The 25,011-nt window shown below is 54.5% G+C and overlaps 1 protein-coding gene across 1 annotated transcript; it reads left to right on the top strand.

Annotated features, from left to right (window-relative positions):
- ADORA1 (adenosine A1 receptor) lies at positions 1 to 25,011 on the top strand. The gene is made up of 2 exons (XM_072844692.1): positions 1 to 356; positions 24,378 to 25,011. The coding sequence occupies exons 1-2, from the start codon at positions 16 to 18 to the stop codon at positions 25,009 to 25,011; spliced, it is 975 nt and encodes a 324-aa protein (XP_072700793.1). The 5' UTR covers positions 1 to 15.

The raw sequence follows: 25,011 nt of genomic DNA, 5'->3' as shown, positions 1-25,011 counted from the left end.
GGGGACCGGAGCATCATGGCACACCCCGTCTCAGCCTTCCAGGCTGCCTACATCTCCATCGAAGTCCTCATCGCTTTGGTGTCCGTGCCGGGGAATATCCTGGTCATTTGGGCTGTGAAGATGAACCAGGCGCTGCGGGATGCCACTTTCTGCTTCATCGTCTCGCTGGCGGTGGCCGACGTTGCCGTGGGGGCCCTGGTCATCCCCCTGGCCATCATCATCAACATCGGACCACAGACGGAGTTTTACAGCTGCCTCATGGTGGCCTGTCCCGTCCTCATCCTCACCGAGAGCTCCATCCTGGCACTCCTGGCCATTGCCGTGGATCGATACCTGCGGGTGAAGATCCCTGTCAGGTAGGAAAACACATTGGGATGGGCTCTGCGGTGGCTGCTGCAGGGGTTAAAAGGGAGCGAAGATGCCCCAAACTCTTGGAGAAGCACTGGGAGAAAGGTCTTCCTCCATGCTGCCAGCCCGGGCACATCTGGCCGCAGCAGCAATCGGGGCAGGCTGGGCTGGGGGGGGTCCCAGAGCCTCCGGCAGCTTTGTTTGGGGGTTCAGGGGGTGCTGGGTGTGCAGGCAGAGATTCCATTGTAGCAGCCGGCAGGCAGGGCAGGGCAGGCAGGCAGGGCAGGGCAGCCCCTCTCAGGGTCCCCGTGGCCAGGACAAAGTGCGTCCCACCGCTCACGGGAGAGCACTGCTGGGGTGCTTCAGGGAGTGGAAAGGGGATGACAGATTTGTCTTCAGCCCAAGTTTTCCCTTGCCATAGGCAGCCCAGGAGCCTGGGAGCAATTGCTCATGGACATGTGGGACACAGCTTTGGGGTTTTGAGGGACCAGAGATGACAGGCCGGCACGTCTCTCGGGGCAGGCTCACCCAGGAGAGACCCCTGGCTATGGGGCTGCCCCACACATGACTCCTCTCCCCGTTTTTCACCTTCTCATCATCTGTATCTTTTGTCAAAGCCAAGCCCATAGCAAGTACCTTGGGGCTGTGTTTGAACTCTGCTGCTCCAGATATTTAACTGCTTCGTGGCCAGCTCCTTCCCCGCCGGTGCAGTGCTGCAGCCCCTGGGGCTGGGGGAGGCAGCCGTGGGGCCGGGGTGTGACAGTGGGACCGGGGGGGTGGCAGCGGGGCTGGAAGGGGATGTGACACCCCGTGTTGGAGCCGTTCGTGTGCAGCCCACGCATCCCGGCTCGGCTCCTCGCTGTGCAGTCGCTGTCACTGGTCCCCCTTGCTCTGTTCTAGGACATGCCCGGGCTGCAGGGACACCTTTGCTGGGCTGCTTGGCTCCAGGAAGGCTCCCGCTGCTGAAAGCATTGCTGGAAAACTCAGCCCAGCCAGGACAGCTGAGCACACACCCAGCTCATGTCACCGTACTGACCCCTTTGCAGTTCAGACATGGGCTCCAGCCCGTTTGCTGGAGGGGTCCATGACCCTTCATCAGCACAAAGACCCCCCAAAAGGAACCCAACCCCCCTGTGTTAGGTGCTGCCCAGACCCCAACAGGTGTAGGACCCTTCCTGGGGCAGGAATTGCCTTCCCGGTCAGGGAGACAGGGACAGGAGGTACCTGCGCCGGGATCAACTGACTGCTCCGTAGTGCTCGGTGTCCCCAGATCCGCTGGATCAGGCCAGAGATCTGTTGCTTTGGGGTTTTTCCTGTGGCGGTGGCCAGCAGAGGCTGCTCAGTGAAGGAGCGTAAGGCAGAGGGGGGGTACAGGATAAAACCACAGTCCCTGCCCACTCCCTCCCTGCCACACACGATTTCGCAGGCTGTTCCCAACTTCCTCCCTAAGTGTGATTTTCCCAGCCTGAAAAATCCTCGTCTTCCAGCCTGTCGGTGTAACCAAAGCAATTCTCGCCCTGTCATTGCTCTCGGTGCTTTTTTGGTCCTCCTGCATCCCCTGCGCGGCGGGGATGGGTTCAGGTGTGGGAGTACTGCGGCTTTATACATAGCAACACTGCCTAGCTCTTGTCAGTCATTTTTCTAACAAACTCAGTCTTTTTTCTCGCTGCCTTTGAGCATCAAATGGGCCTTTTTGGGGAGATTTCTGCCCTGAGCCCAATAGATTTCCTGGGAGCAATATAAAGTTAGAGTCCCCTGTGCTGTGTAGAGTTTGGGTGGGCTTTTCTAATGCAGTATCGACCCTGAATTTTGTCATCCTGTTATGTGCCTGAGCATTCGGCATCATGAGGTTTTCCTCTGGCTTTTTGTAGCCTACTTTAATATTGAAGGGCTTCATAGCCTCAACAAGAAGGGTTCGGCTTCGCCAGCTCTCCTGTTTGCTTATCCCTGGATGTTTCCTTCTTTCCCTGGCATGAATTCCTAGCAGTTGGCAAATGCAGTGATTTTAGGTGGTTTTTGTGTCCTAGACAGAGCAGCAGCAAAACAACATTGTAGATTGCAGATAGGACAGAAAATGCCACTGGAGAATATTCCCTGAATCAGGAATGCCTCAAGTTTCTCCCAACCTGTTGCTAGATGCTAAAAGATGATACTGAAAACATTTCTACAGTGCTGACGGCTTGAATCGCGGCTTCGTGGTGTTATTCCTCACTGTGATGCCAAACCTACCGGTGTGCAAATTGGTGCTGGGTGCTGAGAGCCTGTGACACCTCGGCAGGACTTGGGTCCCTGGCGAGACACGGGTGGCCACTCGTGCCTAGGAGACCTCAGGGAGAGCTACTAACGTCCCCTGAGGTCCACAGGCAGCCACGGCATCCAGTCCTGGGCAGCAACGGCATCCCACAGAGATTTGCAGGCAGGTGGGGAGCAATGTGGGGGGATCTCTGCCTCGGCCACATCCCTAGGGCAGCCAGGACACGGAGCAGGGACATCCCCTCTGGCACGTGGCCGGCCAGCGTCAGGCACAGGGGGGACAGGGTCAGCAGACAGCGTGCACTCCGCAGCCTGTTCCTGTGCCAAAGAAAGTCCCCAGATAAGCCTGGCACAGGGTGGATGCTCACCAGCGTGACCCACACATGGCCCGGCGTGGCTGTCATGCATGGGGATCCCCCACATCCCAGCCCTGCTATCCGCTCGCAGGCAGCCCTGGCTCTGCCGAGGCTTGGGGAGAGGGGACAGCAGGGAAGGGAAATGCATTTCATAGAGGCAGCCAACCAGGACTGGGAGCAGCAAGGAGGGAGGCTCTGTGCATCCCTGCTCCATCCTCATGCCGACCACCCTGCAAGTGCCGTCTTCACTCCGGGGGTCCCCAGCAAGTCACCACTTGCATTTCAGGTTCCATGAAAGGGTGTGCAGGGGTTTCCACATCCCTGTCACATACTGTCCAACTGGGGCAAGAAGCCAATGGGACTGTTGGCTGGGAAGAGTTGTCTGAAGGAGAAGCAAAGTCACCACTGGACTTTCCAGGCTTTCTATTTAATTAGGCAGAGCCAGGACTGGAAGCGCATCTTGGCAGGGAAGGCGGAACATGGTGCATCGCAGCCTGGCTCCGGCTCCTGGCTGCCCATGCACACCCTGGCCCTGGGGGCTGCAAGCTTGGGCGAACAACCTACAGGTTTGCTCCTTCTAGCAAACACGTGGACCCGTCCGCTGCCCATGCACCCGGCCGGAGAGTGAGCCCTGGGGGAGAGACTGGGAGCTTTGCAGCCCCGGGGGTGGGTGTTTGCTGGCAACATATTTTGAGCAAATGATGCCCTGAGACATTTGTAATGTGTCTCAGGATGGCAGGGGGAGATGCCCAACCATCATCTGATGCTCTGTCTCGGGCATCCTCCTTGCTCCCATGGCTGTGTTTCCCATGGGCACAGAAACACAGAGGAACGTGGGCCACTTGTGCAAGGTGGAGGCAGATTTTGCGGGATGGAAAGGGGTCTTGTGCAGCTCTGAGTTGGCACCTCCTTCCTCCTACTCTGTGAGGTAAACCCAGTGCACACCCAGCATAGTCGGGGGACCGGGATATCCCACCGAACTGTATCCCTCTGCCCCAAACCCCTGGGTAGCACCCCTCCTGGCTGCTGGGGTCTGGAGGATGCTGCCTCCCCCCGGGGAGCCTTTTCTCAACTATGGAGGGATGCAAGAGCATCGCTCGGGTTGAGCAGGCTGGAGCAGAGGGTACCACACTCCCCAGCCTCCACAGGAACAGCTCTAAACAGCTGGAAACCACCTAAAATAGGTTTGCTGCCTTCATGCTGGTGGAAAAGCTCACATCTCCCCTCTCGCATCCTTCCTCCCCGCCCAGCGTCAAGGCAGGACCCCCATCCTGTCGTCCCCCCCAGCCAGGCACAGCAGGGTCCCCCCGCCCAGCCCAAACTTCCCTCTCACAGCCGTGCTCGCAGAAGATGAAACAAGTTCAAAGGGAGGGGAAGCAGCCGGCCGGGGGCGTCCGGCAGGAACCGGCCCCTCGGCATCCCCGTGGCGGTGGCTGGCGGCAGGATGCTGGAGGGGACAGTGCCGGAGGGATGTTTGTGGGGGAATGTAGCTCCTTTGGCCCAGCCTCCGCTGTCTCAGGGGTCCCCGTCTCTGCTCTGAGATGTTGTGTTGGGCTTTTTGGAGAGGGCCATGGCAGAAGGAGCTGGTGTCCTCAGGACACACTGAACCACAGCCCCTTGGCCGGGGATGCTGGGTGCATGGATGCAGCCTGGTCCTGTCTTGGCATGTCCTTGAGGGTCCTCACCTTGTCCACTTTGTTTAGACCACCAGCTCTTTCCTCAAACACTTTGAAACATGTGCCAGGAAGATAAAAACTGGAGAATCCATCTGCTGGTAGGAAGAGCCCTTGTACGTGGGGTTGCTCACTCCACAGCAGGGACCTCCACCCTCTGTGCCTGGGCCCCGACACTGGGGTGTTCCCCCAGCCCTGCCCTTCCCACCCTGCAGCATCCCGAGGAACATCCCACCAGGGCAAGCTGCAGTTTGTGTTGCTGAAGCTTTTGAACGCACATGTGAGGCTGCAGAGCCATGGAAATTAGACCAACCCGGGCTGGAAATTGCTAGGAAATGGTGGGGCAGGAGGCTGGGGCGCAGCAGGGGGAGAGCCCAGGGTAAAGCAGGGTCTGTGGGCGGCTCTGCAGACAGAGCTGGCATTCTCCGATGGTTCAGAAGTGCCCTGTCCTGAGCCTTATGAGATAAAACAGCTCAGGGATGGCAGGAGCATCCCTTGGCCCTGGCCTGCAGCACGTGCGAGCCAGGAGGTGAGGAGGACTTACAGATAGCCTGCGAGCTCTTGGATGGACCTGGCAGTGGAAGGGGGAAGCTTTCCTGCCTTGACCCCGCTGTTTTTCAGGCTCCTGCCTGAGCTCAAGCTCTTGCCGGGATTTCAGTGCTCTTTCCCCTTCTCTCCAGACCTGCCAAGGGCTGCAGGCGTGGGGCCAGCTGGGGCTGGGTCACAGGGAAGCCTAGGAAGTCTCTTCGCCCTCAGCCAGCTGGGTCATGGAACAGGGCACAGGTCCGAGATGGTTTTCCCCCCTTTCCTCCACCGAGAGTTCATGGAGAGTCTTGGCAGGAGAGCAATGGGCACCCTGCTGCCATGGGAGGGGGGATGAGGAGGACGTTGGGATGACACCCTGCTTTGGCCCAAATTCCCAGGCACCAAAGCACCTAAGGGCTCATGGGAAATCTTTCCAGCACTCCAACACTAAGTGCCAGGAAACCTCTCCGGACACTTGGGCTCTGACACCCAGCAGATGTGTCCAGGATGGAGATGGGGAGGTTTCGGACCAGGCTGGGATCCGTGGTGGCCCCAGTGCCTGTGGGAGCCGGTCCCCTGGGGACGGTACCCACTGAAAGGGGGAGGTGTCAAATCACAGAAGCAATTTTTCAGGCTGGCACAAGGGTTTCAACCCAAAGCAATGGGATGAAATTAAGACAAGGAAATGTATGCTCCATCTGAGGGCAATTTGCTGGCCAGATGATGGGTTTCACATGTCCCCAGGGAGGCAAGGGTGACTGGAGATGTCTCTAGCCAGCCTGGCCAAAACAGCAGACAATAAGCGAGGGCAATGGTGAGTGATCCTGTCCAACCAGGCAAGTGAATAAACCAAACTGTGGCTCTTCCGAAGCTTATTTTCAAATTCAGAGGAAACATCTCAAAAGAGTACAGCTGGACACTCAGAGCTGGGAGCGTGAGCTCGGAGAGCTGCAGGGAGGCTCTCATGCCCAGGAGCTGAAGGTTTCCTTCAGCCTCTATTAGTCAATGAAAAGATGCCATCCATCCTTACAGGCCCTGCCCCTGCGAAAGCGGGTTGAATTTCCAAGGAAAACGCTCACATTTTTCCTAAACCAGAGAAATTTTGGGGACTGGCAGGTCTTTTCAGCCACCTCTTTTTTTCTTCCCTTGCTGCCCTCCGCCAGGTATATTTTTAGCAAATGAGGGTGATCTATGGAGACCTTCATTCCCAAGGAACAGGCAGATCTGAACCAAGGATGGAGAATAAAAGGCAGAAATCACAGTCCAGAGAGGTTTGCTGGAGACTTTGGGCTGTTTCCAAGCTGCAGTTTCCAGCACCCTGCACCAGCTCAGTGTGTGGGTGCTAAATCAGAGCAAGCATTTCACACCAAGCTCTGCTCGAACCAGATCCGGGGTACACGGACGAGCTGTGCCAGTCCAGGACCAGGAGCTCAATTCTGGTGTCACCAAAATACTCAGGGTCTTGGAAACGGGAAGGGATTTACCGGCAGGTTATATTGGTCTTGAGATCCTGGTAAATACCCAGGTGAACCGGTTTTTAGCATGACTCTCTGATCTGCAGAGTAATTTTCAGCCAAGAGCATGCTAAGTCAAAGATCAAAGCCACGAGGGCTCTTCCCTTGGCGAGGCGACGTCTGGATTAGGCTCGGCGGGAGTGCACACAGCTGCTGCACCGGCACCACGAGACCTTTGCCGACAGACGCAAAATCAGGTCACTTGAAAAAGCTACAGACGCTGCCATGCCGGCCAGAGGGAAGCAACTTGGGCTGTAAGCAGTGTCCCCAGCTCCCGGGCTCTTAGGGAAAACGCTGGGGATTGCAGGTGTCCCCCTCCTTGGGATGCAGCGAGGGTCTGACCGGGGGATGCTCCACTCTTGGTAGCACAGAGGGAGGGGGAGAAAAGTGGTGAATCCTGTGCAGGAGTGCTCCGGACTTGCTGATATTTGGGGTTATTCCCAAATTTTCTGGATTAAAAGGGCAAGGGGAGATGCATGGCCTCCAGAGACCCTGGATGGGCTTCCTGGACAGCAGCACCCCATCTCAGCCCTTCTCCTGTATCTCTGAGTGGGGCGAGACGTGGTCCCTGTGCTGGGTAATCTGCCCAGGGTATCATTTCGCCCTGACCCCGTTAGCTGTGAGTCGACATCTGTCCCCTCAGCAGAGCTTATGCCTGCCTGCGTTGCGCCGCAGGGCGATGAATGAAAACCAGCTCCTTCTTGCTGGTGTGCGCCTGCTACACCCCAAAATCATGCTCTGGGAATATTTTCATTGTTTTTTTCCCCATTTCTACTGATTTTCAGGTTAAAGCATTGACCCCTGACAATGCATCACCAGTAAATTTGAAGGCATGTTCCCAGCAAGGGCAATAGCACATTTGCAGACAGGGAAACTGAGGCACAGAGCAGCACCATGGCTCGCTCAGGGTGACCCCACCAGGCAGGGACGGAGGCTGGGGCACAGCAGGTATGGAAGCTGAGATATGTCGGGACAACCTGGCCTTTCTGTTCATGCACTGTGCGGTGATCAGCTGGTCTCACGTCACGATTGTGCCCAGGGCACCCGGCAGCCAGGCTCCTCCATGATCCCAGCGCATGCCACAGTGATTTGTGCAGGAGCAACGCAATGCAACAGGGTTATCCAGGAGGCCAAATGGCCCTCCTGGGCTGCAGGTCCCTGGTCTGCAGAGCCTGGAGTCAAGAATGCCAAAAGTCACTCTCGTCAGCAATTGGTCATAATTAAAAGTGACAGCATCTCCATCCACTGAGAGTCAGAAGGGGCTGAGACACATCTGTAGGGATGATGCCCTTGGTGAGTGGGCTCCTGCCCATGAATTTATCCTGCAGGGAACACAGACATCAAACCAGGTGGGGATGGATGGATAGGACCCAGCAAGGCTCTGCCACCCCCATAGCAGTGATTCAGGTGTGGTGGGTACCATCAACCCCAGAGGACCTACTCTACAAAGTGGGCAGATGGGACACTAGCCAGCTTGCATTTCTTCATCCTATGGCAATATAAACTGACCATGAGGTCCCCACTGAGCAAAAGGTGAGGAGTACCAACAGCCAGAGCCACCCAGACATGGTGGGATGAACAGTGAGATGTCTGCAGTGAGTAAGGTGAGGTCCCTCACTGCAGGTGAGTGATGGTCCTATGTCCACAGTACCATAGTCCATCAGACCTGTGGTTGAGCAACAGAGCCCCAAAAACACCTGGGAACACCTAGACAAACTGTCACACTTCCAACGGCACCACTGAGCACTTCAGAGATGGTTTTCCCTTTTCTGGAGTGACTGGGGTGTTTCCAGGGGCTCTGGGTTGGTGGAAGCGATGGTGACGCACATTGGGGCTTGGTGTCCACCACTTTCCAAGGACCCTGTGCAGCTGCTGGCAATAAGACAAGTGAAACACCCTACAGAAGGAGGCTTTGCCAAAGCAAAAGCTGCTGATTCAGCCTGCCCAGTCCCTGCCAGCCCAGCCTGGCCCTGCAGGCAGCGTGTCAGGAGTGAGTCAGGACCAGCTCACCATGGTGTGTGCTGTCACCACAGCCAGCCGGTGCCAGAGCTGGCTCAGGGCATGCAGGAGCCCTTTGATGGGGTGTCCTGGGTCTTCCCCCACCCCTGAGATGGAAGAATGTGACTCCATCGATGGGAGGTGTTGTCATCACCTGATCTTTACAGAAACAGTCCCATGTCTGCTCCATGCGAGCCAGAGCGAGTGATAGAGCAGAAATACGTGACTCATGGGGTCAGGGCTGGGTGTGCAGGCGTGCTCAGGCACTCCTCCACCACGGGGCTGGCACCAACCCCCTCTCCAGCAATGGGCTCTGGAGCCACAGGCTGGTCTCTGTGTCATCGTCCAGCCCTTGGGACATGCACGTGGCATCTGTCTTGCTCTGGTTGGACATGTGCCCTGTGGCCACCAACAGCCAAGCCACCCTCAGCACCTTTTACACCCCGGGGTGCATCACAGCATGGTTTTTCTAGCCCATTCATGGTGTTAGAATAAGCTTAACTGTGTCTTAAAAGTGCCAGGTTGACTCTGTTGACCAGAAAGGGGATTTTGGCCATGAGCTTGGATGGGAGACAGCTGGGACAAAGCCCACCAGACTCCATTTTCAAAGTCTGATCTGGAAGGACTCCCAGAGCCACAGCTGCAATTTGCAGTCAGCGAGGCCAGACCCAACAAGATCTCCTGTCTAGGACATCTCAGAGAAAGCTTGTACCCAAACACAAGCGATTATTGGACATGGGGATGTGCTCTGAGGGGACATGGCAGCCACCCGGCTGGGTGGCCTGGGACCTGCAAGTCCCTGAGCCTCCAAGGCAGAGCAGGCAGGGCTGGGCAAAGGTCAGGGACGGGTGCCATGGAGCCACTGCATCCAGATGGCCATGCTCGAAATCAGCCTGACAACAGGGAGGAATGATTCATCCTAAGGGGTCACAGCGTGAGCCTCAGCATGGAGAGGGGGTTTGGTGGGACCAGTCGGAGCAGACATGAGTGAGTCAAGAGGGGTCTGAAATTCAGAAAGTCTGCGTATTGGCAGGTCTATATTCTGGTGTGGAGGCAGGGGGGATAGAAAGGTCACTGCCACACAAAGAAGGATGGAAAAAAGGAGGAAAACGTGGAGGAGGCACCGTGGTGAAATGACCTGGGAGATGAATTTCTTCATGACACACATGGGAGTCATTTCAGAGTGGAAAGAAACTGATAGGCTGGAAGAAAACCTCTGGCTGGAGGAAGGACAGGGAAAAACCCTGCAGGGTCCTGCCCACAGGGGTGCGAGGGAAGCCCAGACACAGATCATGGGGGTTGTGGTCCCTGCAGACAGCAGGACATGGAGGAGACCACACAGGGAGGGAAGGGGACAACTTGAGAGGCTCGCCCCTTTGAGGACAACAGCACCATCTCAGAGCCTGGGTGAATGACAGCCAGCACAGCTGAGCTAATATGAACAGCATTGGTTTATCCTGGAGATAAGTTAATGATTTTTCAAAGTGATTCCGCCAGATGCAGCAGGGATGGACGCAGGACATGAGAGCCGGGGAGAACACAGCATGTGGGCTGCTGATGGGCTGGAAGGAGCAGTCCCAGGGAGCCGGTCCTTTTGGGACACATCTCATCCAAGGTCACCTGAACTTTCAAGCCCATGAAATGAGAAACCAGCCATCCCAGAGGCTGTCCGGGCTCCTGGCAGGGAGATGCCTTCTCTGGCAGCACGGCTGCCCAGCTGCTGGGGCAGGCACGTGGCTCTTGTGCGGGATGCCCAGTTGCAAGAAAGAGCAATTGATACTCTGCAAGACGGCCACAAAAAAGCCCCACAGCCAGTGGGGTGTCCTGCAGAATAGCAATGAGCTGAGCACCCCCTGGTCCGCCAGCAGCCAGCCCCGCTGCAGCCTGCTGCTGGGCACGTAGCCACCTTTCCAACTGGAGGGCAGCTGAACGGGCAGGTCTGGGTATTAAGGAGACACCATTGGTGATGCCATCAGCAAGAGACTATAAAATAACCCCAAGGGGTTGAGATCCTCCTTCCTATAGAGCACAGGCAGCCATCGCCTATGGGCTAAGGGCCAGATGGGTGACGGGGGGCAAATAGGGGAGGAAGGACCATTTTTGGTGATGTAGGGCGGTGCAGAGCAGGATCAGCCACTGGAAAGTTTTGCAGCATCTGGATTTGCCCTTCACTGCACTGAGCCTGGTGGGACCCAGCAGCCCTCCCTTACGCCCTTGCCCCATCTCTCACTGCCTTTTACATCCTTCCCCCCATCCCTTCCTTGCCTGGGCTTTGCCCCCCGGCACTGAGCAGGGGACCACTTTCAGCAGCTGATGCAGTCTTGGGTGGTTTGGTTGGATTTTTGTTAAGAACAAAAGTCTCTGGTCACAAAAAGGAGACGGAGGAGGAAAGGGGATTTGTTCCCCAGCCCCGTTCCCTTGTCTTCCTTGCCAGCCTCCGTCTATGCTGCCCCTGAGACCGGCCATGGTGCTCTTGTGCGCAGACCCTTGGGCACCCGCGATGCATGAGCAGGACCGCAGGGACACAGAGGCAGAGGGGTGACATCCCCCAGTCCTGGACCCTGCCTGGGGTGACAATAATACCTTTCCATTGCTCCTCAAAGGCACATCGCTCCACCAGAGCACAGAAAGCCGGGAGATCGCTGGAATGGCTGTCTATCCGCCTTCTCCGGGCCATTTCTCTCCCAGCATCCAGAGACCAGGATGATTTTTCTTGGCCTCCTTCAAATAAGGGAAGTGCCAGCTCCTGGCACCAGGGATGCTTTCTCATTCAAGTCAGTTCATCTTGCTTCACTTGGGATGTCATAGCTCCCCTCTGCGACTCAGTTTCCCCATCTGTTCACAGAGGGAATGAAGCTACAAACTCTCCGAAAGCACCGAGAAGCCGATGCTGAGAAATGCTGTCTCAGACATAGCCATAATTAGCACAGTCTTACAGGCTAAACTATTTCTCTTTCTTTTCTGCACTGGTAACAACACTCAGTGACTTAAACCTTGTAACACACAAAAATGACACGCTCATTTTTCTCAGTGCAAATGGCTCTGTTCGCCTGTGGCACTGAGCGGTCGAGACTGGGAGAGAGCTTAGAGCACAGCCTGCGTCCAGATGGACATGGCAAAGCCTGCGCAGAGCCAGGCGGACGCCTGCGTGGGTGCAGGCGAGAGGGGTTTATATTAAGGGAGATCGTTCCCCACGTTCAGTGCTGCTGGGACACAGGTGCTCTGTGGGCTCAGAGAGGTCTGTGTGCTCAAAGGGAGCTCAGGGGTGCCCTGAGCAGCCATCCCTGTCTTGCTTTTACACCCACTCTCACGATGCTCGCAGCATCAGCGATGCAGATGGCCACCCTCTGTAGGGCCATCCCCTGCCTTAAGTGCCACGGGTCCAGCCACAGCAAAGCACCTCCGTCTCCAGCAGCCTGGGGACCTTCTTGCAGCACTGCATGTCCTTGTGCACCAGGGAAGGGGGATGCCGGATCCCTCGCAGGCTTCACAGGGACCGGCACAGTCCTCGTGCTTGGGGAGGACTCGATCCTGCCTGGCCCCCTGCATCCTTCATCTCCGTGCCCTGCGCCAGCCAGGCTGTCTGGGCAGACTCAGGCTATGTCTGCCCATTGCTCCTTGCCTGGATTTCACTGCCAGAGTAATTAGGAAGATGCACAGGGTGTGATTTATGCCCAGCTGATGCATTTTGCTGCAATTCCTGGTCTTGAGTCTCAGCTCTTTCTCTGCACCGTCCTGATGTAAATACTGAGCTGCTTCCTTCCAGGCAACAAGGTCAATCAGTTTTCCTCCAAGGGAATAAATAATCTTTTAAATCTGAAAGAGGAAACAGAGTTTAAATAATAAACTTCAGGTGTGCTTTGGATTTGCACTTTTTATTTGTTTTCCTGGCGAAAGATCGATTCTCTACGGTGAGGGAACATTTGATTGCGTTGTTAACTGGAGCCTTCACTTTCAATTTGGCATTTCATTTGGCTGATCAAGATATATAGATCTGCACTGGACAGATTCATCCCGACGTAAATAACTTAATGGCTTGACACATATGTACCCTGATCCTCACTTCTCCCATTTTTATGGTGCTGTGGAGAGGTGAATAACACAGGTTTTACTCAAGCTTTGTGGCAAGTTGTGTTTGGACAGAAGTTGGACGTCAACTCTAGCACAAAATGGCATCTCCAAAATTATTTTCACTAATTGAAAGTACATCTAGCCAACTCATTAGCAAAAAAAATTTAAATTAATCCAACTGCTTTTTGCATTTGAAATTGATCTTTTAATCAGGGGAAATATGCATTGGACAGAAGGTGCTGAACTGGTTGTTTTGGGTTACTGTGTCCTCTGAGGTTTAGAAACAGTAGATCTCGTCGGCACTTCTAATTCTTATTTAGACATTGGGTGGAGAAAACAACCTCCCTCATTTTGTGAGCTTCCAGCCAATTTTTCAGTCTTGAATGTACTAATCTTTGAACTGGGCAAAGTGCAAGAAGAGAAATGTTCCCTTTGCAGTGACAAATTGTGCTGTGAGGATCCTGGACAGCAATAACAAGTTGTAGCTTAAGAAACCGAGGAGTTCAGTTGTTGACTGCAAAATCAGGAGTTGGATTAGCAAGCAGAAGTGTTAAAAACAAGAAATTAAAAGGCAGCTGATACTGATCGCTTGTTCCAGCTGTAATTTAGGATATGTCTTTTTCTGAAGAGTCCTTCTGCATTGGAGAGATAAAGACCCACCTCAGCCCTGCTTGGTGGCTGGGTTAATGCCTCTTAACAGGAGATGCTATCTCCAGTTTCCTGCCTCCCATTTATCCAGGGAGCAGCGCTCGATGTCCTATCGAATGCAGATGAAATGCCAGCAGTTCTCAAGACCCCTCTTATTTCCCTTCTAGTGGGGATCTCTGATCTGCTCCTGCCTTTTAATTGCTCTCGGTGCTTTTTAGACTCACCTGGTTGGAGGACTCCTCTGGGTACCAACTTGTCCTTTGATTTAGCGGCACTTGCAGAGCATGGTGGTGACATGCAGGGAAGAACGGTGGCACTGGGCAACCTGCCCTGGTGCTGTACAGATGGCACCAGGCGCTTCCTTAGCTGGCATCTTCCTCCTAGCACGGCCGGCTTTCTGCAAGCCACAGCATTTTGTGGGATGGAGTATGAGCCACAGAGGCTCTCAGAGCCCAATCACACCAGGCATTTTATCTCTGCCGTCTCATTTCAATTTCTCACAGAGCCCACATTTGACAGATTTGGCATTTTAAGTGGTTTTTAGAGTTACTTTCTTTCTTCGTCCTCCCCTCTTGCCCCTCCCTTCTCCCTTTTGGGGGTTGACTTTCAGAGTCTTCATTTCAAAGAGGTTCTTTTGCATAAAGAACAAAAATATGCAATGCATAGAAAAATTCAAGTACAATACAAATAGTAATTGAAAAAACCCTGCTTTTATCCAGCAAAGTCCTGGATTTGCACTGAAGATAGCCAAAGCTGCCTTTTATCCCTTCTCCTTTGTACTACATGAGTACATCGCCCTGACTTCTCTAATCCCACAGTGACACGTAGAGACACGTAGGATCAGCTGCTGAGCCAGGCCTGGGCAATCGGCTCCCAGCTAATCACTGTGGCAGGGGCAGGGCTGATGTGTGAGAGCCTTTGAGGTGGCCAGATCCACAGGGTGGTGGTGTGGCGAGGGTAGATGACCTGAGACTCCTGGCCAAGCACATTGATCTCCCCACCGTGATGCTGGGTGAGAAACACCTCCAGCACACTGTCCAGAGAGAGATGCACGAGGGTTTTGGGCAGCTCCTCCTGAAACCTTCTTTCCCTGCAGAAATTGTCTTCTGCTGGAGGCAGGGTTGCTCCCAGCGTAGAAGGGGCTCTACGTGATGGGGGCATGCAGGACCTGCCCTGAGATTCAGACCCGTACTCCTCTCCAAGGAGATGTTCGCACACCAAATTTCTGTTTTCGATAACAAAACTGTTTAGACACTAAAAATGTCCAGTAAATTTATTGCACAGGGGTAACACTGAAAACAAGTCCATCATGCCCATCACGCTGTCCATCAGCGATGTAGCCAGCTTTCATAATTTCACCCCCATCTCTTAGGGGTGGGCTGTTCCTCTCTATGTGCCCTAATTCCCAAAGTCCTGGTGCTATAGAAGAATCCCAACTTCTGTTTCTTTTCTCTTTTAAAGCAGTACTTCTCATGCTTTGCGTTGCAGAGAAATGCTCAAAAATGCTGCTGCCTGAAACCAGGCGCCAAAAGACGAGAACATCACATTTTTTTCCCCCAGCTCTGAGATTCTGCAGCTCTTTTCATGATTTTGCAGCCGTTGCCAATAGCGTTAAATTGTTTCCCTCCCACCTACCTCGGGGTCCTGGAGGGAGAAGCCAGCAATCCAGGAAAATCCTGGAGGCCTGTGACCACACATGGTGGAGCTGGGATGGAGCCCTGCAGCTGCCTGGGCGCAAATCTATGGCTCTGCGACTTGTACCCTGTTGACCAGGGACATTTGGTGCACCCTCAGGACTGCCACACGGCAGCAGGAGGGTGACACATCCAGAGCATGGCCACCCCGGTGCAGGCACTCAGCACCCTTGGATGCACTCGGTGCTGCCCACAGCATCATCTCACGGCTCCCTTTGGGGCATGAAGGGTCTGCCTGGGATTAGGGGGCAGCACTCCCTGATAGGCACGAATTAAATTATCATTTCCACCAGGCATTAGATGCCCTGGGCATCCGCAGCCTGCTGCTTAACCCCCACACACCCACATTTGGGATGAGGGGGCTGAGCACCGGGTGAGTGGTCCTTGCCGAGAATTGCTGCTTACGCAGTGACAGAGCACTTGAACGTGTCAGGATCCAGCCACAGGCTGTAAACCAAGCCCAGTTTAAAAACAAGATTAACTTTATGTGCACAGAGGATTTATATTTGCTGCGAGGGTGAAGGATGCTGCCTGAAGAATGTGAGAAAAATTGCCTTTCTCATTGAGCAGTGGCAGACGACATGCGCTGCTTTGCCTTCTTTGGACAACAGCAGTGTCTGCTCCACACCCAGGGCAGAGCCTGAAAGGGAAGGACATGTGCGAGGTCCCCGTGCTTTGTGTCCTCCCTCCCTGTGATCTCCAGCCCTCCCATGCTCCCCCTTGCCCTTGCAGCATCCTGTCACTGTGGGAGCCGCTGGGATGCCGAAGGGGAAGGTCCAGTCCCCTGTCAGCACTGGTCCACAGTGGAGCTGCTCTGGAGGTTACTCACATCCCACCTCTGAGATGAGGACAACTGGGCGAGTGATCTGAAAGAAGCTCTGCAGTTACTGGAAGCCTGTGATTTTTTTCCCAAAGATGGGTTGTGATTCATCACCAGAGCTTGGGGAGTCCAGCGGCACAGGCATCCCAAACGAAGCAGGCTGCAGAGATCCAGCCAGCAGCTACTTCTCCATCAAGGCCAGGAGCAGTCCCAGGAGGGGTGTGCAACTGCTTGGCAATGAACTCATCCAGGCTGGTGTGATGTTGTGGCTGCTCCTAACATCCCAGCGACCAGAGACATGATAAGACAAGTCTCTGGCTCAGCAGGCAAAGATTTAACTCGATCCTCTAGCTGGAACCCAAAATATGGCAGGTTTAGACTCAAAAACCAGGTGGCCAGTGTGGGCATGTATATGGGTATTGGGGACCGAGGAAACAAGCCCTTAAGCAGCCTCATGAGGCTGTGGGTGATGCTGCCCCTTGGGAGATGCCAAGCTCAAGGTGGGCTGAGCTGTGACATGTGCTTTGAGGCTTGGTCCCACCGGGGCTGATGGCATCAAGAGAGCGGCAGAGGTGGGGGGATGTGTCTGGCCTCTGGGTCCACGCCGTGGACCGCTGGAGGTGGGGGAGGACACCTCTTCCCACACTTGTAGCCATCCGCTGGATGGACATCCCTGATGGACTCTCATGTTTTGTACTGCCAGTCTGGGGTGAAGATACCCTGGCACAGCCTGGCTGCCCTGTAGAAGCATCATTCCCCATTTCCACGCATTTTAGCCCATAAAGCCTTTTTCTACCTTATCTCTCCTGCTTCTTGTGGGGATGTTTGTTGTCCCTAGGGCTGCTTTTGGATGTGCCTACATCCCTCTGCAGTCCTCAGGGATCCCAGGGTGCCTCCAAGGTCCAAGGAGATGTGTCAGGGTAGGCTGAATCCACATCAAGGCAGCAGCATCTCCCCGGACCCTGTCTGGGGTCCAGGAGGGCTGCCAATGGTCCAGGTCCCTGCACAACCTGCTCTGACACAGCTCAAAGCACAAAACCTCCTTTTTCTATTGCTTTCTTGCCCTTCACTGGAGCTGTGGCCATCTTCAGCTTCACCCACCACTAAATGAAGCACTCACCAAAGCCCTGGGGACGCCATGTCTCAGTGTGTGGGGACTGGTCAATTTTGGCAGGATGGCTCTGTTCTCATAAGCCTCATAATCACCCTCGCCTTTATCCATTAAAGGATTACTGGTTATTAAAAGCGGTTAGAAAAATTCAGTGGGCTTGCCAGCTGCTTCGCCCGGCTGTAGCTGCTTGTGCTTTGCAGTCACTTGTTGCAGAACAATTCCTACGCAGACAGCTACCATTTTCGGATGGTAAAACCAAACCCTGGACACAGGCTGGACCAGGAGGAACTTCAGTGGGATGCACTTATGGATCTATACACCCCCATGCACATGCTTTCGGCCTCTCTCATGGTGGCTTTGGGTGAGGTTTGCATTAAGCAGTCTTAGGGTGTGGTGCCATCTCCTCGTGCTGCAGTGGAGGAGACCCAAAGTGTTTTGGGAGCAGACGTCCCCAAAGAAGAGGGTTGGTCATGCCCAGCTCCTCTCTCTGCTGATCCTGGGGTGCTGAGCTGCTGTAACTCCAGGTCACCATGTGTGGGCTGAGCTATAGGGCTTAGAAAGGTGCCAGCTGCTCATAGAGCTGACGCCAAGCAGAAAGGACACCATACGGTGAGAAAATCCTTCTCCGACTCTTGGTGGGGTGGTCCCAGCCCTGCTTTGCCCCTCTGTAGGGTGCTCCAGCTGCAGTGGCAGCTGTGACCTCTGAAATCACAGCTCATTGCACACAGGGGGACTCGCAGCAGCATGGCAGGGAGGACCTGGCACCCGCTGGGGACATACATCCCTGGAGCCCCTCGCAGAATCCCAGCTTTGGACCTCCTGCCCCCACCTCTTCTTGCAGCACTCAGCTCAGGGAGCGCCAAGCACCAAGCACCTGCTCCAGACTGGGGCAGCTGGTGATGATGGGAGCAGGGCAGCCCTGACCAGGGCTCTGTCTCGATGGGTACCAGAGAGGTTCTAGGTGGAGACTTGGGATGCAGCCCCATTCACATGGGTGGTGGGTAAAAGGTGTCTGTTCCCATCGGTGCCTCTCCTGCCGTGGAAACCTGCTGCAGCCCCACCAAAAGTGTGACCTGTAGCAAACCCAACATTGCCCTCACCTGACTGTTCCCTCCAGCTGAGCTCTTGCACACCCTGAGCAAACAGACGTGGGTACGGTGCCAGGTGGGGATTTTCCTCCCCTTTTAAATCAGTTCCTCAAGGTCATGCGAGGAGTCTGAGGACAGTGGAAACCGCCTTGCTGCAGCCGCCTGGCCTGTCGTCTCCCACCATGTCCCTCTGTCCCCTCCTGTCCCAGGGGCCTGCTGGCACTTGTCAGGTTTCTCCCACAGCTCATATTTCTTGCAGACCAACCAAGCAGAGGTGCTGGGAGAGGACAGTGCACAGAGTACCTTGGGTTCTCCCGGTCCCTTCGGAGCACTAGGAAGTGTGTCTGTGGTAGGACATTGGTGTCAGGCTGGAAATACTGTGCTGATGGAGGCTGCTGGGTGATTTTGGTGCAGGACAGGGGCTCCATCACCAACCAACACCAACGTCCTTTCTGCAGAAGGACACACTCTTCTGGCTCATCTGAAAGACTCTCCATGGGTTTTGGACCAGTTTTTTACGTCTTTACTTGCCATCTGGCATCTGACAAGCAACAAGTCTGGGATTTTGGAATCAGGACAATCCCCCATGCCTCCCAGAGGAGATGCTTATAGGGCCAGTCTCCTCCCTTCTGAGCATTTGTAGGAGCAGGCTGTCATGGAGAGCTCCATCCAGCTACCACCTTTGGCTGATGTTGGTTGACATCTGTCCCTCCCAAGGCCACCACTCACATGGCGAAGCACCCACCAGCAGTCACAAACCCACATTTCTTCCAAGGTGGGAAACCAGAAGTGATGTGACCATGAGAGCAACATGCTGAAGTGGTGTCGGCACCCCTCTGCCCAGGAGATGTTTTCTCACATCACCTTCACGGTTGTGTCGTTGCCACCTCTCACCCCCATCCTGGCTGTGAGAGTTGCCAGGATGACGCAGGAGGGTGTGAAATGCCTTCGTGGTGGGAGCCATCCAACAGCTCAAGCCATGTTTGCAGACAACATGGGCCTGTCACTAGTGTTGACTTGCAGTTGTTGGATGGATGCTGTCAGGAGTGTGAAGGGCTGAGCCTTGGTGTTTGACCCCAAGGAGCCGCAAAGCTCCCAACTCACATAGGAGGGATGTGAATAAAGAGGAGATGCACTCAAATTATGCGAGGGGGACGTTGGTGCTAAGAGACATTTAAGCCAATGCTAACAGACTTTTTTAGACATTTTAATACACTTTCAAATCCTTGATAACCTTCAAGATTTTGAACTTGGGGTTTTTACCTAAATGAAACGCGAAAGAGATCTAAAGGGAAGGAGGAAAATAGCCAAAGCAAGATACTGAAGAAGGAATAAACTTTTCACGTCCAGGGTTAGAGTGACAAAGGAGCCATGATCAAGGTTCCTCTGTCATGCAGCGTCCCTTCTGCAGCACTTTGCGCCTTGTGCGGGTGCCCAGGGACCTCCTCGTCCCAGCCCTGAGCCGCGGCTAAGATTGCTGCTGCAGAACCCAGATGCCACTTTGCATTTCTCAGCTTTGCATTTCTGAGCAGCTTTAAACACCAACATCTGAGTTTTCCCACCCAGTGGCCTCCAGGACACTGAAAGATCTGAAGCAAAGATACATCCAGGAAAAAAGAAGCAGCAACCAGTATCCTCTGAGATCAAAGCACTTTTGTCTAGAGATTTTCAATTAGATCAGGACATGCTCTGGCTGCTTTTCCTTGCTGTGTTCATAATGCAGATGAGCTTCATGTCAGCTTGGCCTCCTTTCCTCCTACCACGTTGTCTCCAGCTTCATTTCATTAGCGATGGCCTGCCTTCATTAGTGAATTAATTCCCCAGGAATTGCACTGCAATAAGCCCTGCCAGAGCAAGGACCAGCAAAGCCACATCTTGGGGCTGGCTGTACAACTGCAAGTATTTTCTGGACAAAAAGGATATTCACAGAAATACTAAAAAACAAACACATTTTATTCAAACCAGACCTGGAATCTTTGACGCTTTTTGAACTGAAACAAGAGGAGATGTTTTGTGAATGTTAGATTTGGATTGACCTGTGGGTTGGAGATCTAGGAAATGAGCCCTCGTCTCTCTCTTGAGGGACAGACCCCAAGACGAAAGTCAAATCAATAGAAAGGCAATGAACACGCCACTCTCCATTTGTTTTCAGATGTGTCCTGATATGTTAGATGGCCATGGGGGCTTTGCCCACCCAGTGCCAGACACCTAAACAGCAGGTCCTGGGCTGAGCTGGGCTCCCTTGGCTGCAGCAGAGAGGGATGCAGAGGTCTGGCCACATCAAGGTGTGGCAGAAGAAGTTGAATCTAGTCTGGAAGTGATGAGCAAAGGGAAAGGAGGATGGATAGTGTCCTTGGGGTGAGGGCCTGGGGAGCATTTCATGATCTCCTGGAGAAAAGGGGCCTCAGCACCTCCTCCAGTGACTCCATCCTCAGCCCAAGAAACTGACTGCACCATCTCCTGGAGCATCCCAACACGAGGCAGCATCTCTCCCTGGAGGAGCCTGCTCCTTGTCTCCCCGTTAGCTCTGCGCAGCCCTTGGGGACAATTTGTCTGCCTCCGCCTCCAACCATCACTTCTTGCACTTCCTCTGGGGATGCAAACAGCACTCTATCAATAATTAATATTTTGCCTCTTCGCATTATTTTCCAAATCCTCAAAGACATTTTTGTTCCACACCAAACCAAAGCTCCTGCCCCTCCCATTTCACCGGGATATCAATGAGGCTGGACAGTTGCTGTGCTCCCTCCAGGGTTCTTTCTCCTGGCCTTGGCAGGGCGTTCAGGAGGACTTGGGGCGATGCCCATCTCTGTGTGGAAGGGATGGCACAAAAACCACCAGTGAGGGAGGGCAGGAGGAAAATCTAGCAATTATGGTCAGGCTCAAAACCCCACAGACAAAGGAAACAAACCCAAATTGTATGATGATAGTGGTGACTATTATCATTGATGTTTTAGTCGCAGCTGTTAATAAAAATAATAGTAGTAATAAAATTGCAATGATGCTAGCAATTGTTCCAGTGCTGATGATAATAATAAGATTATTTATTAATTGTGAGCCATTATCAGCATTTTCTAGTGCTTCTGCCTCCCAGACCCATCCCAAACTCCAGCCCTATCAAATTAATGTAAAATGAGGTAAATGAGAAAGTCTTTTTCTTTATGGCATAACCAAGGAAGAAACATGGGAACAGCAGTGTCTGTCCCTGACCCCTCTGCTAATTGCCCCCCACAAAACGCCCTGTGCCATGGGGTTGAGCATTAGGTGGGATCTTGCATTTCCCTCCTTTAAGCAGGGTTTGCAGCCTTCAGAGCAGCTGAGCCCCATGAGAGCTGCGTGGTCACACCCTGTGGGGTGGACAGAGAAGGAACTCACAGGCATTTTATGGCTTTTGTCATCCTCCATGTAGGGCTGATGGGGGACAGTGGGAACCCGTGAGCCCCTGGGGAGCACGTTTCCCTGCAGGGTGCTGCAGCTGCCTCTGCCCTTGCCTTGTTGCTTGAAGGCGCAAAAGGAACAAAAGCCCCAGCTCCAAATGTTGCTGTTTTCTATGGATTTTTTGGGTTCAGCTGTGGTTCCTGTGACCGTGGTGCACACATGCAGGGGGATGCACGGGCAGGCTTTGCTCTCAGCTGCCGGCTGCTTCTGCAGTGCCACACTTAAACCTCACGGTGTGAAGTGAAGTGAGGAGCAGGGAGAGCCAGGTCCTGATGCTCAAACTGTTGTGTGTGTCAGGCCAGGCATGTGCAGTGAGGTGGCAGAGATGGATGTGCAGCAAGGAGGGATGGATGTGGACCATGGCAGAGAGATGGATCTGCGGCAAGGAGGAGGGATGGGTGTGCAGCAAGGTGGGGGCATCCATGTGAGTCAAAGAGGGATGGATGTGCAGTGAAGAGGAGAAACTGATGTGCATTAACAAAGGATGGATGTTTATTGAGAAGGGATGGATGTGCAGCAAGGAGGGATGGATGTGCAGCGAGGCGGACAGTTGTGCAGTGAGGGGGTGGGAGGGATGTGCACTGAAGTGGGGACGTGGACAAGCAGCCGGCAGCGTGTGGGGCGGTTGCTCTGCTATGTGTGTGTTATACACTCCGGACCACGCGAGCTTGCGTGTATCCAGGGACCTGAGGTCTGCACGACCTCCGCAGCTGTCCTGATAGCCATCTGCAACAACACGCAATGTTCTGGAGCTGCAGGGGGCCGGGAGCGTCCAGGCTGAGCCCCCTGAAGCCGTTCCCCATCCCCTCTGCTTTGGCTGCGTCCTCTGATCCGACCCTGTGTCATGACTAACAACGGGGTCTCAGTGCTCACTCTGTCCCATGTGCTCCCCCAACACAGGAATGAGGGCAGGAGGAGAAGGGGTGGGTGCTCTGGGAGCACCTCCTTGCCTGGGTGCTGGCTGCAAGCCCTGGGAAGGTGTTTGGGGACCGTGGTGGCACTGCTGTTGCTCAGCAGCCTTGTCTCTCTGGCCATGGCTGTTGCACAGCTCTGCAGGGCAGGGAGCACCCGGGACGGCAGTGCATTCATCAAAATCGGTAGAAGACCCTAGAAACCCCCGGGTGTGGGGAGATGGGACACAGCTTGTAGGAATCGCAAAGAGGGAAGGCGCTAGAGCAGGGACCGCTGTTTTTTCTAGTGTCGCCCACCTGAGCTGCTCGAGCCTGGGGAGGTGGGAGTGGGGTGTCACGGCTGGAAGGGCACATCAGCCCTCCCCAAGGATCTGTTATCGTTGATGTGGGGTGCACGGGCCAGCACACAGCCCCACGGGAGCCTCCGGCATCCCTCTGCCACCCACCGCTCCCATGCCTCCCCCCACCTTTCCCTTTGCTTCGTCTACAGCGCTGGTGCTCTCCCACCACCCCTCGTCCTCCCCATGCCCCAGCTCTCCCTGTGCCTTTCTCAGGGTCTCCTGCCCTCTCTCCTCCTCACAAGGAATAAATCATGCTCCAGCTTCAGCCTCGGCTCTCAGAGAAAACAGCAGCCCGCGTTGCCACCTCCTTCCCACGGGACCTGGCTGCCTCCGGGATGCTGGGAATCTTTTCCCAGACCAGAAGGGGTTCATTCGGGAAAGCTGCTAGGGACCGGTGGCTCTGGACCCTCTGGACTCCTGGGGACCGATGTCCCCGCCTCCACCCTGCACCCCTCCATGCTCCCATCCTGACACCTTGCCCATGAGATGGGTCTTGAGAAGGGACCTTCAAGGGGCAGGGGGGGTGGGTTTGGGTCCTTGGCTGTATTATAAAGCCTCGAAATGCTCCATTTTTCCACCACAGGTAAAGGCTGCATGTCTGCAGCCGGGAGCTCTGAGCATCAGGATGGAGATCCAGGTTTGCCAGCCACCTCCACATGGTCCCCATGGCCAGGTTAACACCAGCATCACTGAAAAACCCATCAAACAATCAGAAAAATGTTCTTTGTTCAATCCCCTCTGGTGGAAAGCAGTAATACTTGGGCTGCGAATCTTCTTGGCCTCCAAGGAGAAGCTTTACTTTGAGGGCCAGGGGAAAAAATCAATCTAGCAGACTCTACTTCCCGCTTGGAGAGCTCTGGAGAGACGAGCCCAGCCCCGGTGTGCTCCCTGGAGGCATCAGGGAGGCAGCAGAACCCAGCTGGAGCACGGCTCTCCTCCTCCTCCATCCCTTGGCACCAACCCATTAGGAAAGAGGGTTTTGTCGATCGGCCCAGCACATTAGGAAATGAAACAGGCTGTGCCCAGAAGCTTCCCCAGGGGTCCATTAGCACCGGCAGATCCTTCCTCCAGCCCAGTGGGTCCCAGAGGATGCTTTTGCTGGCCATTTCCTCCCCTGGCGCAGAGGGAATTGTCTGGGACAGTGCTGGCAGTGCTGGTGCATGGGGGGAGGAAAGGGTGACCTGCTGCTCTGGGTGTAGGGTGCTCAGATGTAAGGTGGGCTGTTAGAGCACCATGAACCCCCCCAGATATGAGGGTTGAACACACAGGCATGCTCCAGGTTGCTAATGCATTTCCTAGCTTGGCATCAACCGCCAGAGCTCCAGGATCATGTCTGAGGTCTCTGCCCATCCCTGGGGCTGGGGGTGGTGGTGGGAGACAGGGTGAGGTTCCCCAGGGCACATGCAGAGAAACCAGTCTGTTAAGACATCTGTCAGGACAAGCTGTTACCAATTGCCAAGGAAGGGAGTGAGGAACATCATGCCATCTCAGCATGGGCACTGCCACCCCACATGGAGCAATCTTAACCCCCAGGCAGAGCATCCCACTTGTGTTTAATTCTTTCCTGCGGTTGTTGCCTCTTCCACAGGTATAAGAGTGTGGTGACACCCCGGCGGGCAGCAGTGGCCATCGCTTGCTGTTGGATTGTCTCCTTTCTGGTGGGACTCACCCCTATGTTTGGCTGGAACAACCTGAACAAGATGCGGAGGACTCAGGAGCTGAACGCCAGCCATACGGAGTTTGTCATCAAGTGCCAGTTTGAGACGGTCATCAGCATGGAGTACATGGTGTACTTCAACTTCTTCGTTTGGGTCCTGCCTCCCCTGTTGCTGATGCTGCTCATCTACCTGGAAGTCTTCAACCTCATCCGCAAGCAACTCAACAAGAAGGTCTCCTCCAGCTCCAATGACCCCCAGAAGTATTATGGGAAGGAGCTGAAGATCGCCAAGTCGTTAGCACTGGTCCTCTTCCTCTTCGCGCTCAGCTGGCTCCCTCTGCACATCCTCAACTGCATCACCTTGTTCTGCCCATCCTGTGAGACACCGCACATCCTCACCTACATCGCCATCTTCCTCACCCATGGCAACTCAGCCATGAACCCCATCGTCTACGCCTTCAGGATCAAGAAGTTCCGGACAGCTTTCCTGCAGATCTGGAACCAGTATTTCTGCTGCAAAACCAACAAAAACGCCAGCACCACCACAGCTGAGCCGGGCAACTAG

The sequence above is a fragment of the Ciconia boyciana genome, chromosome 23 (assembly GCF_034638445.1).
Source record: "Ciconia boyciana chromosome 23, ASM3463844v1, whole genome shotgun sequence".
In the NCBI taxonomy this organism is placed as follows: Eukaryota; Metazoa; Chordata; class Aves; order Ciconiiformes; family Ciconiidae; genus Ciconia; species Ciconia boyciana.
The sequence above is the reverse complement of the archived record's forward strand: the minus strand, read 5'-3'. Positions and strand labels throughout refer to the sequence as shown.

Excerpts from the sequence above, each read along its gene's own strand:
- ADORA1 (XM_072844692.1), top strand. The coding sequence starts at position 16 with ATGGCACACCCCGTCTCAGCCTTCCAGGCTGCCTACATCTCCATCGAA. Across the intron at positions 357-24,377 it reads CGGGTGAAGATCCCTGTCAG|GTATAAGAGTGTGGTGACAC; the intron begins GTAGGAAAACAC and ends CCTCTTCCACAG.